The following is a 16,110-nucleotide window of genomic DNA, read 5'->3' on the forward strand; positions in this document are numbered from 1 at the left end:
CCCTAAAAATATGGGGATTCTCATCACTCCAGAAACGGCAGTTTTGCTTATTAACGTTACCATTTAAATAAAAAGTGCACTCGTCACTGAAACAAATGTTTTTTATAAAACGTGGCTCATTTATTATTTTTTGGGTCATTAATTCACAAAATTCGATCCGCCTGTCTGGATCGTCATCACCAAGTTCGTGAACAATCTGTAGCTTGTAAGGATGGAATTTATTAATTTTTAATATCTTTCGTACTGATTCACGAGACACTCCTGTGGCAGCTGCTGCTTGACGAGTCGACATACCAGGATCCATAGCAAAATGCCCAAGAACCTCAATCTGAGTTGCTTCATCCAGTATTCTTGGCTGATTTTTCTTTATATCACCTACAAACCCAGTTTCTTCAAATTTTCTTACCAACTTCTGGATGTAATAATGCCCAACCTGCTTGTCTGGGTGCCTCTCATTAAATATTGTGGCACTTCTACGAAAACAGCGATTTTGAGAACCATAAATAAATATCATTTCAACTCTTTCGGCGATCGTATAAACCATTGTAAAAATAAAACTAGAGCAGTGAGAGAACTTTAAATCACAAAAAGAACCACGATATTACTAACCAAACGAAAAATTGAACATTTTAAGGCAAAATTTAAATAAACAAAAAACAACAAATATTTCGAGAATGGCAGGCATCGAAAATTTTCCTTTTTTTTACATCGCCAAATACCATTCCGACAATTCAATAATTTCAGTATAAGTGTACTATTTATTGGAGTTTTGTTTTGGCTTTTAACAATTCATTTTAGTATCAGAATAAATATTTTTATTCTGATAGTAAAATGAATTGACTAACATTTAAAAGGACATACATATCTCGGAAATGGTTGCATTGATTTTAATGAGTAAGACGGCAAAATATAGGGAATTAATAGACCTTTCAAACAAGGTATCACTCGACTACCCTTCCAATTTAAAATTTTTAAGGGGGTGGCTCTGGGATGATAGTATATCCCTAAAAAATTCATCATTTTGGTTCCCCCTTGTTACTATAGAAACGGTTTTAAGCATTTTTTTATATCTTTTACGGTTTAAAAATTATAAGCCATGGCTACTCTTGAAATTGTCACCCTATATATATATATATATATATATATATATATATATATATATATATATTATAGCTTAAGTTTATTACCCTTGAGTAGGGTAGCTGTCTTAGCTAGACTGCGCCCTGCTTCTCGGGTACTTAATTATAGAATGTTATTATTGTTAACTACATCTGTAAATAAAATACATTTATTATTATTATTAAAGTCCGCTCTGCCTACAACTACTTTTGCTGTGTTCGATGTCCTAAATGTCACTGCTAAGCTCGCTGAACTAGATCGCTAAAATAAAATATCTTAAAGGTTCTTACAACATCTTACTCGCTAAAACTATGACTTAAAGGCCAGTAGTATATTATGAAATCTTTACTTAAAATTCTAGATTTAGCTGATAAAGAGGCGGAATTAGCTCGACTCCGAACTCTAAGACCAAATTTAGATGCCAAATTCGATAGAGCTGAACTCGAAAGATACAGAGCTGCCCAACTGCAAGCAGAAAGACTTTTGGAGGCTCGGGAGCAGAGCCATAGACAGCAAGTGTCTCGGCTTGAAAGCCAGGTAAGATTATAGAAAATATCTATTAGTTTGATTTGGTTGAATGATTGGTTTGATTTGTGATATCAGAAGAAGTGAACAATGCTAGATATTGTATGCTTGTTAGAAAAAAATACATTTAATTGAATTTTTTCAAAAACACCTACTCGCCGGATTTTTCTACAATTTAAATATGGCATTTGCACTACTAAATGTGTGGGAATCAATTCACTTTGCAAAATGTCTCTTGAAGTGGCAGCCTACCTAAAGCGTCCTAATCTTCAGTGGTCATAGTCTCAGGGGCTTTTATGCGATATTTATAGCTGATTGTGGAAAAGAAATTACAAATACCAAGAGATTGTGCGGGTGGAAATCTACCACCGTTGCGGAGGGATACAAAGAAGATTCCAAAATGAAAAAAAGAATATATGCAACAAAAATTTTAACTATAAAGTAGCTCCAAATAGAAGAGCAGGAAGCTGGCTCACATTAATCTGATGACTCCTGCTTCAAAATACCTAGAGTGCTGTAGTCCGTGCCCAACCAAAAAAATAAAAAACCAAAGTAAAAGTTGGCCATAACCTTATCAGGACACTTCGGTTCGTCCATGGATGGTCTCGGTAATCCAGAAACAGCATCCCGGTCCCAGAAATATCATGTCAGAGGTAGACCAATATGATGTAACCTTTGGTTACACCATATAAATACTCAGCTTCGCTGATGCCCTCTGGCTAGCTTGTACGGGTTGGCTTGGGGGGTTTACGGTTGGCTCCCTATATACCAAGATTGGGCTGGTAGGGTGTGGGTCTAAAAAGGTAGTAAATTGGACGCTACACACGATTTACAAGATAAATCCACTGACCTACCAACATACCCCCGTGTGTAGGGACAGTGGGATAAATAAGTTTGCTTAACAATAAAGAGATATTTCAATTTATTTGGTACCTTCGTTTCCTGGTGGTCTGGAACCTACTTGGTATCCTAGGATAGCATGAATATATAGTAGAATAGATATTGCTTGAGTATATAGCTACTGCAGAATATATACTAGTATTACAGAATAGATAGCAGCCGATGAATTTGCCTGTGGATGACCCCTTCTTAATTAAAAAGAAGCTCAAAAATATGGGCCGGCACAAAATATGGCTTGAACGTTCGGCTGTTCAGATCAGAAAGAAAGCTAGACGTAGTCTCTTTAACAAAGTCGACAAAGACTTTAACAAAGACACATGTCGATTCACCGGAACTCAAAAAATGACAAATATAAATAAATAATAAAACAAATTTAATGTAAAAAAAATTAAGTTTTGGCCCACCTAAGCCTGATGACCAAATAATCAAATTACTGTCTTTTTCTTAAATGGCACAAATTATCAAAACCAAAGAGATATCTAACTAAAGTCCGGCGAATCTACATTGTTGTGAAACCAAAACTTATTAAAATTACAGTAATTCCGTCTGATCCACGAACTTATAAATATACCTGGACTGCCAATTCAATGAAAAGTAAATGACCACTACTAGGAGGCCGCCATTTTGTGTGATTGTGTCCTTTCGATGTTGGTCACTCTGACAAATTTCAGTTGTGCCAATCGTAGGGAAACAAAACGAATCGTAGGGAAACAAACGACGACAAAGTTTTGTTTTTGAGAGGCTATGTTTACAAATACAAAATAGAAAGTTACATTTAGTTAGGAATTTAAGATATTTGCGTTAGATCTGTAATTTTTCTTGTACTTCTTTAAGAATTTCGTTAAAATTTATGAAAGTAAGTAATCCTCCCCTAAAATGACAAAGTTTCAATTAACTTGGGATAGATGCATGCACTTTAGAATATTTGTTTTATAATTCTAATAATCTTATTAATCTAAACTTAAACTTAAGTCTTATCGATCCTAATACCATAAAAATTATCATCTTCATTTAAATGTTTACTTGTATTTACTCAACAAATTTAGTTAAAAACACTTATTTTCTTTCTATTTTTACTATTACGACTTTTACTTTCCTTCTATGCACAGTATTTTTACATTAATAGGTAAAACCATCTATAAAAATCAAAATATAGATGATTTTATGAGGGTTTTTAATTAGCAAGGGTTTATATAGTAAAAATAAACAACTCAGTTTATCTATCATAAACAACACAGGCTGACAATTCACAATGATTCGGTTTTGAGAAACAGTAAACTAAATACGTTTAAATAAGGATGGTGATACATTATCCACGTATTAAATAAGGAGGAAGCATATGCAAGCGTCGTTTATAAATCGCCAAAAACTAGGCAATCCGCTATAGTCACAGGTCAAACGTCAAATTCATTATCCTGAAGATTATCCAGGATAAACTGAGCAACGACACGTCACTTCCGTCTCGAACCAAGCTTCCGTTCGGAGGAGTGATGGAACTTTTGGAGGTCTGCCTACGTAATTCCTATTTTCAAGTGAAAGATAGGTTTTACGCTCAGGATGAGGGTCTGCCTATGGGATCATTGCTGTCTCCGGTGGTAGCCAACATATACAGTGCTTTTCTTTGAAGTCCCCCCCCCCATTTATTTTTTGAACGGGTCAAAAAAAAATTTTGAAACTTGGCATAAGTAAATTGGTCTATAGATACTATTTTTCACTGTAAACTAGGTAGTTGTAAATTCCAAGATGGCTTACCTCATTTTAAAGGTCTCAATGAGTACTTTATAACCCTGAAATATTAGACCCATATCTTAACTCGTTTCAAAATGGCGGCCTAATAAAAAAGTATTTTTTTTTATTTTAACGTTTTACATTTTTATGATTTTTGAATAGGTAAAAATCAGTGTACGAAAATAAATGCGTCACTATTTTATTTTGACATAAAAACGACAGTTCTAAATGTCAAAATAACACATAAGCGCCATCTTGAATAAATACATTAAATAGAAATCTTGTGTTACCTCATTTAAAAGGTTTTATTGAGTACTTTTAATATTTATTACATGGGCTCGGTGGACTCCGTTTTGACCTGTCTAAAAGTAACAGCCAAAAAAATACACTGTTGCGATTTTATTAACATTTTTAATAATAATATACAAATAATTTATAATTTTTGAATTTTGGATTTAAAGATTAACTTTTTGGTTTCTAAAGACTTACTGAACCGCCCTCGTATGTCACATTTCACGTTAAAGGTTATTGAACATTATTTAGACATTCCAAAAACCAAATAGCTATTAAAAAAACTCGAAAAAAAAATTTAAGATATTTTTCCTTAACCGGTAAATTACTCTTGTATCGGTCATTGTTAGATATTGTTTAGTGTGTTTGGTAGTTTGAATTTATTGTTTTTTTCAAAATGGTTAATTCTCGTCCATTGGAGGAAAAAGTAGAAGCAATTTTTATTTATGGAGCAACGCGTAATTTTCATGAGACTGAAAGGGTTTTCAACGAACGTTTTCCGTCCTATTTGCCGTAAATATTTAAGGGAACTTGTAAATAAATTTACAACTACTGGTACTGTCCAGGATAAAAAACGCCCAGGCCATATGTCTATTTCAGAAGAAAAGCAAAATCCCCAACATTCTACTCCAACTGTTGCTGATATCTGTGAAGTTTCAACTTCGACGGCATGGAGAGTTTAAAAAAAAAATAAGTTTCGCCCATACAAGATCCAAATGGTCCATCAACTGACTGAAGATGATCCTGAACGAAGAGTGCAATTCTGTGAAATTATGGCAGAGAGAGTAGAAAGGCAACCTACGTACGTGCGCAACATTTGTTTTAGCGACGAATGTACTTTTTTTTTAAATGGTAATGTCCACAGACAAAATTGTCGATATTGGAGTGATACGAATCCACACATTTTTCGTGAAACCCGATCTCAGTATCCGCAAAAAATCAATGTATGGGCAGGAATATTAGGGAATCATATCGTAGGGCCGCTGTTTTTAGAAGAAAATTTAACAGGTGAATTGTACTTAAATATGCTGGAAAATGCTATCGATCCTCTCATAACAGAAATTGTTGAGGCTAATGTACATGAATTTGACATGGAAATTACATTTCAACAAGATGGTGCTCCTCCGCATTTTGCCAGGAATGTGAGAAATTATTTAAATGATAATTATTTTGGTCGTTGGATAGGTCGTCGGGGTCCTATTGAATGGCCAGCTCGGTCACCAGATTTAACGCCGCTAGACTTTTTTTTGTGGGGATACCTAAAGCAAAAGGTATACGAAACAGAACCTGCCTCAATTTTTGAGCTACGACAAAGAATCACTAACATTTGTCAAAATATTGAGGCAGATGTATTTGAAAATGTTCGACGTGAATTTTCAGATAGGTTATTTATGTGTCAAGAGGTACAAGGAAATCATTTCCAGCATCTTTTAAATTAAATATTGTTTTTCTTTTGATAAATTGTTTATTTGCTAATTGTAAATTAGTATTTCATTGTATTCTATTAAAAACGTTAATAAAATCGCAACAATGTATTTTTTTGGCTGTTACTTTTAGACAGGTCAAAACGGAGTCCACCGAGCCCATGTAATAAATATTAAAAGTACTCAATAAAACCTTTTAAATGAGGTAACACAAGATTTCTATTTAATGCATTTATTCAAGATGGCGCTTATGTGTTATTTTGACATTTAGAACTGTCGTTTTTATGTCAAAATTTTTATGTCAAATAGTGACGCATTTATTTTCGTACACTGATTTTTACCTATTCAAAAATCATAAAAATGTAAAACGTTAAAATAAAAAAAAATACTTTTTTATTAGGCCGCCATTTTGAAACGAGTTAAGATATGGGTCTAATATTTCAGGGTTATAAAGTACTCATTGAGACCTTTAAAATGAGGTACCACACGACCCCCCTTTCTATTTAAAATTTTTTCTCAAGATGTCGCCCAGCCGCCATCTTGGAATTTACAACTACCTAGTTTACAGTGAAAAATAGTATCTATAGACCAATTTACTTATGCCAAGTTTCAAAAATTTTTTTTGACCCGTTCAAAAAATAAATGGGGGGGGACTTCAAAGAAAAGCACTGTATATGGAATGGTTTGAGGAACAGGCAATCAGCACCTCACGACAAAAGCCAAAGATGTGGCTGCGATACGTTGATGATACATTTATCATCTGGGATAAAGGGGAAGAAAACTTCTTACACCACCTGAACAACATGGTGCCAAGATTCAGATTCACCATGGAGACGGAGAAAAATTCGACGCTGCAGTCCAGACATATTTATTAAGTTCGTGGTCTGATCTGACTACCTGCCCGTAAGCCGTCAATGTCATACCGGTCGATAAGGTTACCATAATAAGGGCTGGGATTCTAAAATCACGATTCGACACGATTACTCGATATGACTGATTCTAAATAAAATTTTCAGTCGTGAGTGTCTTGCGGATTGCCTATTTTTTAACGATTTGTCGACGACACGCTTGGGTATATCGTATACACCAGACGATATAGCTTCTTCCTTTTTTAATACGTGCATGTGACAGCATCCTTTTTTAAACATATTTGTTTCATTTATTGTTTACCAAAAGTCATACCAAGTTTTCATTAGTTTATCAAGAAGCTTTCTTAAACACAACAACTAATAGATTTAATTCGACCCTATTTTCCCCAACCTTCTGTTAATAATAGAGGCAGAGGAAGTAGAGTTATCATTGAATGGGCAGTTTTAGTGTCAAGATTTTATGCCACAGATTATTACCAAAGAAGCATTGGACAAGATTTTAAATTTGGAATTAGCGAAACTACTGCAAGTCGTTGAATCCATAAAATTACTAAAATTATTGACAATCACCTTGCTGACCGATTAATTTTTCAAACATAAGAGATGGGAGAAATTAATAAATTAACATTCATAGAGAGATCCAATTTCCCTTGTGTTATAGGTCCTATTGATTGCACCCATGTTGCCATATTAAATCCAAAAGTGGATGAACACAACAAGTTTTTGTGATTTTTCATGAATTGAATTATTATTTTCCAATGGATAGTGGTAGATTTAAACGACATTTTTTTATTTTAAAGAAATAATATAGACATATATTTAAATAAAAAAACACGAAGGCGAAAAAAATTAACAAAATAAATGAAAATTCTTAGTGTTTACTGTTTATCAATAGAAAAGACAATTGACGTTTCCATCTGTCAAATATTAGGGAAAATAACAAATATATACCAAGAAACCTAAATCAAATCGAATAAAACAAGTTTAGCCGACGATTGTAATTTAGAGTCACCCTTGTCTCAGAGGTAATTGTGTACTATAGCCGTGTGAGCCTTGATCAGCGTCTCAGTCCTATATAAATTATATGGAACGGAAAGAGCGCGGCGCTGACACTAGTATTGGTTTTTGAATTTGCATTGAATTTGACTCGAAAGTGGATCTTAATGGTTTCAAAAATAAGTCATTCATAAAATCAAAATATATAGAAAATAAACATTTTTATTGATTAAAATACAGGATAAAAGCAAGAAAGATAAAAAATAAATGAAATACATCCAAATTCAAACATTTAAAAATTATTTGGTACAGTTATGTACCTGAAAAAGGCGTCCAGATTCTCTTTGAAGCTTTTGATAACAAATAGCGCATCGACGTCTGCTACTAACATCTTCCAAGGAATGTTGACGCCTTAAAAAGTTAAAAGGCTTTCAATGTTTTAAGGTTGACGCTCTTCCAAAGCAACATTTTGCCTGGGTTGCTCAATATCAAGATCTAAGAGACTGTTTACGATCTCCTGCTTGAACTTTGTAATGGACAGTTTTTCATTCACTACTTCTTGATGCAAAATATGTGCATTTACCAAAGCACTGCCAATAAGAAGCTCAATAGCAAGCTTACGGTACCACTTCACCCCTCTGCGTAATGAAGTGGTAAAAGACTTTATTTGATCCGAAAGATCAATGTAGGCTTTATGTTTGTTGTAGTCAACAATCCCAGCAGGTTTTCGAAATTCTTTATCATGGTTACTAACTCATCAGTGTGTTCTGTGGATAAGGTAAGCGCATCTCTTTGGTCCTTCCACTTTTCGACAATTAAACCTGAGGTGCTTTTAGCTGCCTAGGTTTCTCCTTTCCTGAGCTTTTTGTTAACAATTTGCTTAGGATGCATTTTTCAATTTGATCGAAGAGTGCCAACTGAGTGAGTGTTCTTGGCAAGTAGAGCATCTGCTAAAACCACACTTGTATAATAATTATCTGTAAAAATAATACGTCCTTTATCAAGTAAGTCATTTGCAAGAGGGGGTACTACTTTTTGTGATGAAGATTGGCCCTCTACCCGATCTTGCTCACAATAAATCAACATACTGTAAGTATATCGCTTTTCGATGCACAGCTTATAAAGTTTTATTCCGAACTTGTGCATTCGGAGGAAAAAGGATGCCTAATACGTACGACTCTGCTTCACGAAATGACAGGCTCGGGCAGGTGGAAGTGAGACGCAACATTTGTTGCACACGGCCATTGATTTAAGTTTTATGTGTTGAGGCCGCGTGACCATACGAAGAGTCTCATAAAAAAATTACCAAAAAGTTTCTAATTACATTTTATTTTTGTAAAACAAAATATTCATGAGTGTTTTAGAACACCACAATTAACTTTTGAAAGAAAAAAAATATTTGGCCGGAGGGACTGAGTTTTATTCAGCATTACGGCAATCAACCTGTTAATATAAATGATAAATTAAATCTTATCTAAATAACAAAATCCATAGTTATCTTAACAATAGAAGTAAACACCTTAAACACTATTCGTAGAAGGTTGCCTAAAACCATTGTTAAATAGCTCAGTACTCAATGCCATCTATGCACACTCAAGGGAATGGATTTATAAGTTATTGACATGTTACATTATAAATTAACACTAGACTTAATCGAAACAATAGTTCCTTGCCTCACTTATTAAAAGCACAGTTAATTGATGTTACCTGCCTTATAATATTAAAAATAATGTCGACTCAAGTTGATCGAGTCAGTTGCAAACAGTCGACGACACAGATTTGGAGCTTGGTTGACCTTGCCGACCAGGCCAATCTCTCCCTGAAATACTTAGAAACGATTCGGAAGTTCCAAAAAGCTGTAACCTGTATCCCGGTTGTCTCAGAAATACCCAGTTAACTGATAAACCCACAACCAAGGTACTATTGGAGCAGAAACAATGCACACTATAATAAAACTTAAAAAACTACATATTTAAAATAACGTTACATACACATAACACACTATTACTTATTTATGGTAAATTCTCTGAAGAGACCTCTTTATACAGTGATACAATTTTTTATGTTAACAGGCAAGTTGTTAAATAGAATTAAGTCTTTGTATAGAACTGAATTATGCATTTGGGTTGTGTTATATCTAATTCAAAATAATCATCCATTATTCTCAAAGAGACTTAAGTATATGAACAAATGGGGGGGAGAAAGTAAACTCAAAGTCCAAGTCTCATAAATCAAACGTCTATTTAAAGGTTACGCGTTTCGCCGCATTAGGGCATGTCTGATGATGCCCTAATGCGGCGAAAAAGTAAAATTAACAAAATTAAATAATACGGAACGCTAATTAACAGAAAAGACATACCTATCTAAATACAAAAAACTGCACACTGACTCAAACTAAGATAAATAAAAATAAAATAAAATAAGTTTACACCATCGCGTGTATCGTTATTGACTAAAATATGAATTGCAAAACGCCAAATATCACATCCAGTAAATTTTTTACATATTATTTTATAAAAAATGAAAACAAGTACAATTATGAAATGAAAAAAATATACAAAAAAAAATTTTTCAAAAAACACAGGGATCGAACCAGAGACCATTGGATCTGAAGTCCGAAGCATATACCTTGTCGCCAAACCGGGGTAATGATGTAGAATGCGAGTAATTACGTTATATGAGACAAGATTAACATTTTTTATTGGAGATTATTGAAAATGAGATTAGGTTCGAAATTAAAGATATCATTGACACAATTTAATATTGGGCTTCTCTTAGCTCTTGTAATCTCCAGCTTTTCGAGGAGATCTAGTTTTTTACCTTTTCCACACTCATGTAATATAGTTACATCATCCGACACCGAAAAGTTATGACCAGTCGATAAAAGATGATTTGCAAAGGCTGACTTTGTTTCTTTAATATCGGTGTCCTTACAATTGTTGAAAAGACTTATATGTTCTTTCACCCTAGTGGAAATTCTTCTACCAGACTGACCAACATACACAGCAGAACACTCACCACAATTCAAAGAATACACCCCAGATTTTAAAGTTTGCTGCATTTTATCCTTTGTGTTTATCAAGTGCTTTTTCAAAGTGTTTGCAGTTTTAAAAGCTATTGAAAGATTAAGATTATTTTTAAATAGTTTTGCAAGTTGGAGAGATATTGAACCAAAAAATGTTAAAGATCTGAATTTGTTAGGATTTAAAGAATTGGAGTGTAAGATGTGGTAGGAGAATTTATATTTATTCATGTATGCGAAAAAAAGTTTATTTATGGTAGAAAGTGGAAAACCATTATTGACTGCAATCTGCTTTATTATGTTAAATTCTTTATAAAAAGATTCCTTGCATAGAGGAAGGGTGAACATCCTATATAACAAAGAGTTAAATGAAGCAAACTTGTGGGTATGTGGTGAGTTAGAAGTGAATTGTATGATGTTGTCAGTTGTGGATGGTTTCCTGTATATACCGAATTCGATTTTATTATTATTCCTAGTTAACAAGAGGTCTAAGAAAGGCAAACTTTCGTTGTGCTCCTTTTCTAAGGTAAATGAAATTCTACTATGTAGACTGTTTGTAAAATTTAAGAAGGTGGACAATTCATCGTCATTGCCTCCCCAAACAATACAAATGTCGTCCACATATCGTTTATACGCTATTATATGATCGGCGAAAGAACTGTTCATAATTTTGCACTCCAAGTTGTTCATAAAAACTTCACTTAAAAAAGGGGAAAGGCATGATCCCATGGCTAAGCCCTTCTGTGTATACATTTTGCCATTGAATTTAAAAAAGTTTTGATCTAAAACAGTTTTTAGTAGGCAAATTAAGTCTGAAGAAATCATCCTGGGTAGATTAAAATTTGCTAGTAAAGATTCCATTAGTTCAATGTAGTCAGTGGGTGGTACACTAGGAAAAAGATTTTTCACATCTAAGGAAATTACCATTGCATTGTCTGGTATATATATGCCTTTTAAAAAATTAGCAAATTCGACGCAATTCTTAGTGGAAAAACAAGTTCGGAAGCCTGTTACCTCTCTCAAAACCCCATTCAACCATGAAGAAAGTTTATAGCAAGGAGAATCCACAAAAGATACCACCGGTCTAATTGGCTGTCCTTTATGAACTTTAGGTAGCCCGTAAAGGAGAGGAGTTCTAGGGTTCATAGGATAAAGAGCCTCCTTTCTAATATTAAAAAACTCCAAGGTTAATAAAGATCTATCGAGAACACCTTTCATTTTTGTAAAAAATGAAGTTATGGGATCCCTAGTCAAAGGTTGAAACTCATCGGTATCAAGAAAATCCACAACCCTATTCACATAATCTGTGCGTTTCATAACGACTAAGCAGGATCCTTTATCGGCCTTAGTGACAATCAAGTTATGTTGTTCAATTTTAGTTTTTAAGGATCTTAAGTGCTTACCATTATAATTAAAAGTTTTGTTTTTGTCTAATTTAGAATTTAAGAGAGAAATAATATTTGCTCTAAGGATATTTTTGTTGGTAATATCTGTAGTTTGTAGGATATTTTCAGCCTCGACGGCTAGCGTTTCTCTAATTTTTAAATCAACTTTATGCGAAAAATTAAATTTTAAGTTATGACTTAAAATATTTTCTTCATGGGCTGAAAATTAAACATCAGATAAATTCAAAAATCTTTTGTAAAAATTAAAATATGAATTACCACCCAAGTTCTGTCTAAATTCAGGTAAATTACGTTGTTTTAATTGTGTTATATCTGTCAACCAGTATGAAGTCTATACGATTTCTAGTATTATAGTTATGCATATCTCCAAAAAATCTACTTATGTAAGTACACTTATTACAAATATAATCAGGGAGCATATTACTACAAACCCAGATGAATAAGTTATTGAGTTCAACGTTCATAACCTGTTGCAGTTGACGAATGTCTTTACTCACCACATGCAACATTGTATTGTCTGTAAACAACACCATATTACACCCCCACACTATCTCCACCATATCGTTGATATACAATAAAAATAGTAAGGAACCCAAGACCATTCCCTGCGGCACACCATGCTTTACGTTAACACAGTCAGATGAACTATTTTTGTACATGACACGCTAAACTCTACCACTTAAGTAAGACTGAAAACACTTCAATACATTATGTACAAGGCCTAACTGTTCTAATTTCGTAATTAAAATTACTCACGGTTTCAAACGCTTTCTTAAAGTTCAAAAATACAGCAAGTACTAGATTATCAGAGTCAAGGGCCCTGAGAAAATACAGTTTTACCACTAACCAAAACTCTTAATTTTTACTCTCGACACGTGTCTCGCTAACGATTAGATGCATACGAAAGTTTAGCAATATTCAAAAACCAAAAAAAACATTCTTAAGAGGGATAAAGGTCCAATCTCTTATAGTCAATTATACAGTTAATGTTTAAGATTTGTTCGGCCATGCTTCATTGCATTTTTCCGCTCTAGATAATAGGCATAAGCTTGCACACAAGGTGCATTCAGTGATTGAGCAATTTAAGACACAACGATTTTTAGATTTTTTTTGGTATGTTTAAAAAGCTTACCTTAAATCCATTAAATTAAGACAAAAAAAATTGGATGAGCCATTTATTAACAAAAAAAACGAAAATTTATGTTGTATATGGAGCACGATTTTCCTATGCTTCTATTTACTTATAGACAGAAATATTAAAAGTATACTAGAGTATTATCGCGGACTGATGAAAATATTTTTACTTTATTCGTATAGTAAATAAAAAAATATAACGATTAAAAAAAAACACAACTTTTTAAAGTTGTTTACCAAATTGCCTCCTTGGCTCCTTTAATTTAGGAACGTTGACGTTTATAAATAACTGTCAAATTATTGACATTTGACATACAAACTATTCAGGAGAATCAAACGAATCACTACAGCGTTGCCGGATTGTGAAGTTATTTTCTTAGCTTTCATTCCTTATATATTAACTTATTACATAAAGGTCAGTTCGTTTACTTTGTTTACAGTTTTATTTCCATGTCGATTTTTTTATACAAGGACTTTATAATAATTTGTGTCACCATCTTATATTTTAATTATTGTCTCATGAGCCGTAGGTGAATGCGACAGCATGGGATTGGTTGGGTTGGGTTGGATGGGATCGCTTGAGTTGGGTTAAACACTTACCAGCCCTTACACTCTTAAATTTTATATATTATTATCAAATGAGGGAGGCTTACCAATTAATTTAAAAAAATATATATATATATATATATATATATATATATATATATATATATATATTATATAGTTACATGCTAAAATATAAACATTGAACAATAGGAAATTTACTTACAACTTGTAAGTTTTCCAAGAAATTCCAAGTAAAAACCTAAATTTATTCCTTCCATTAACTTTGTTAATAACTGCCGACTTTTACCTAAACTTTATGGACTTTTGTACAGTATTGCAACACTGCCGCATATCCTCGTGCAAAATTGACATATTGGAGAATTTTTACATACCAATTCAAAAATTGGTGAAGTTATTTAGTAAGAAGTTTTTTTGGTTTTTTAAGGTAAAATATGGTTCATCCAAATATTTTTTTGTCTTAAAATGGTCTATAGACCGTACCCTTTCTACTAAGCAAAAAGATTTTTTTTGCATAATCGTTGGATCTTAAATTGCTCAAGCACCGGCGCATTCAAAAATCCGTTAGGGCAATAAAAAAAATCTAAATCAAAACTTTAATTACAAAAAAAATAGACACAAAGTGTATGGATTTCGTCACAGTTTTACATGTTATAATCTCGGCCTAAAAAAAATATTGCTAACTACCTAGATAACTAAAATTTAAAAATATCCACCTATACTATATAATTACAAAAAAAGTTAAAATAGTCAAAAGTAAAATGACATTACATTGTTAAAAGAGTTATAATACTTAACCGCCTCATCGGCTACATAGCTATTTACATCATAAAAACATTTATTGGCTAGGAAGTCCTTTAACTTTGTTTTAAATATCGAAACGGCTTTGCTAATCTTTTTATCATTCGGTAATTTGTTGTATAGTTTTGCACCTATTCTTAATACAATTTTTTTAGAAATCAGTAGCCTGCTATGAGGCATGGACAAGTCATTTTTACGAAGTCATTTGAATGAGTTGGGTAATTCTAAAAACTACTATTAACAGTGAAGGAATTAAAATTTTTAAAAACATATTGACAAACTTCAAATATATACGGGATAGTCAAAATTCTATATTCCCTAAAAAAAAGGTCTACAGGAAGTCATCGGTGATACTCCGGGAATACACCTAAGAATCTGTCCCAGACTGGAAAAATAGTCACAACAAGGAAGGAAGTCTTCATTATACAGCACTGGTTTTTCTACTGCATCCTACTTTAAAATCCTGGAGCCCTAATTTGATATTTTTTATATGACACACATAGTTCATAAAATCTTAACCCAAAGTTGTACTAAAAGTTGTTCGAAATGCCAATATCACATCCAGCAGATATGCTGCCTACCAAATGAAATACATTCCACTACTAACTCGAACAATACTTATTTTTCAGATTAAATTGTTGCGAGAACAACTAAATGAGGAAATTAAACGAAGACAGCAGTATGTACTACGCAGTACAAAAGCAGGAAGAGAAATGCAGCAGCTTCGCCAAGCATTGGGCGATTCGTTGCGCACTGTTTCACAGGACCCAGCCATTGACGCGCTGCTTTTGGAGCACGAGGCTAGAAAGTTAGGTAAGAAATCACACTATATTCTGACTAATTTTTTATTCTATTTGAAAACTTTACAAGATGTCCCACTTTGGGTACTTTTGCGGGATATCTCCGTTATTTTTAGAGATAGAGAGTTTTGGTTTTCGTGACACTCTTCTACTACGTTTTCGTAAAACTAAAGATGCCGGCAACGAAGTTTTCATAGCCCTTTTAGTTTTTAAGATACAGGGCATTTTTGAAAATCTTGCATTTTGGGACCCCCCTCGTATTTCCGTTATCTTTAAAGTTTTTGTAAAAGTAAAAACTCATTCCTATAGATTTTTTTTCCGTAGAACCCAGTATGGACTTATTTTCCAAAACACGCAAATAAATAACAATTTTCTAAATTTAAATGATAAAATGCATAATTTAATGGAGAGGCCATGGCTGTTTATAACAAGAAACAAAAAAATGACAAATAAATAAATAAATGTCAACTATCTTATCTGGTTTTGATTGACATTTCTCTGTTTTTGATTGAGTTTATGCTCCAAAACCCA

The 16,110-nt window shown here is 33.2% G+C and overlaps 1 protein-coding gene across 3 annotated transcripts in view; it reads left to right on the forward strand.

The window, feature by feature from the left end:
- Positions 1-16,110, forward strand: part of LOC126734717 (rootletin) — a 439,794-nt gene that overhangs the window by 411,035 nt on the left and 12,649 nt on the right. For all 3 annotated transcript variants that reach the window (XM_050438438.1, XM_050438437.1, XM_050438439.1), the window contains exons 30-31: positions 1,481-1,656; positions 15,409-15,592. In XM_050438438.1, the coding sequence (XP_050294395.1) occupies positions 1,481-1,656; positions 15,409-15,592 (360 nt within the window). The remainder of the gene's footprint in view (positions 1-1,480; positions 1,657-15,408; positions 15,593-16,110) is intronic.

The sequence above is a fragment of the Anthonomus grandis genome, chromosome 3, assembly GCF_022605725.1.
Source record: "Anthonomus grandis grandis chromosome 3, icAntGran1.3, whole genome shotgun sequence".
Lineage (NCBI taxonomy): Eukaryota > Metazoa > Arthropoda > Insecta > Coleoptera > Curculionidae > Anthonomus > Anthonomus grandis.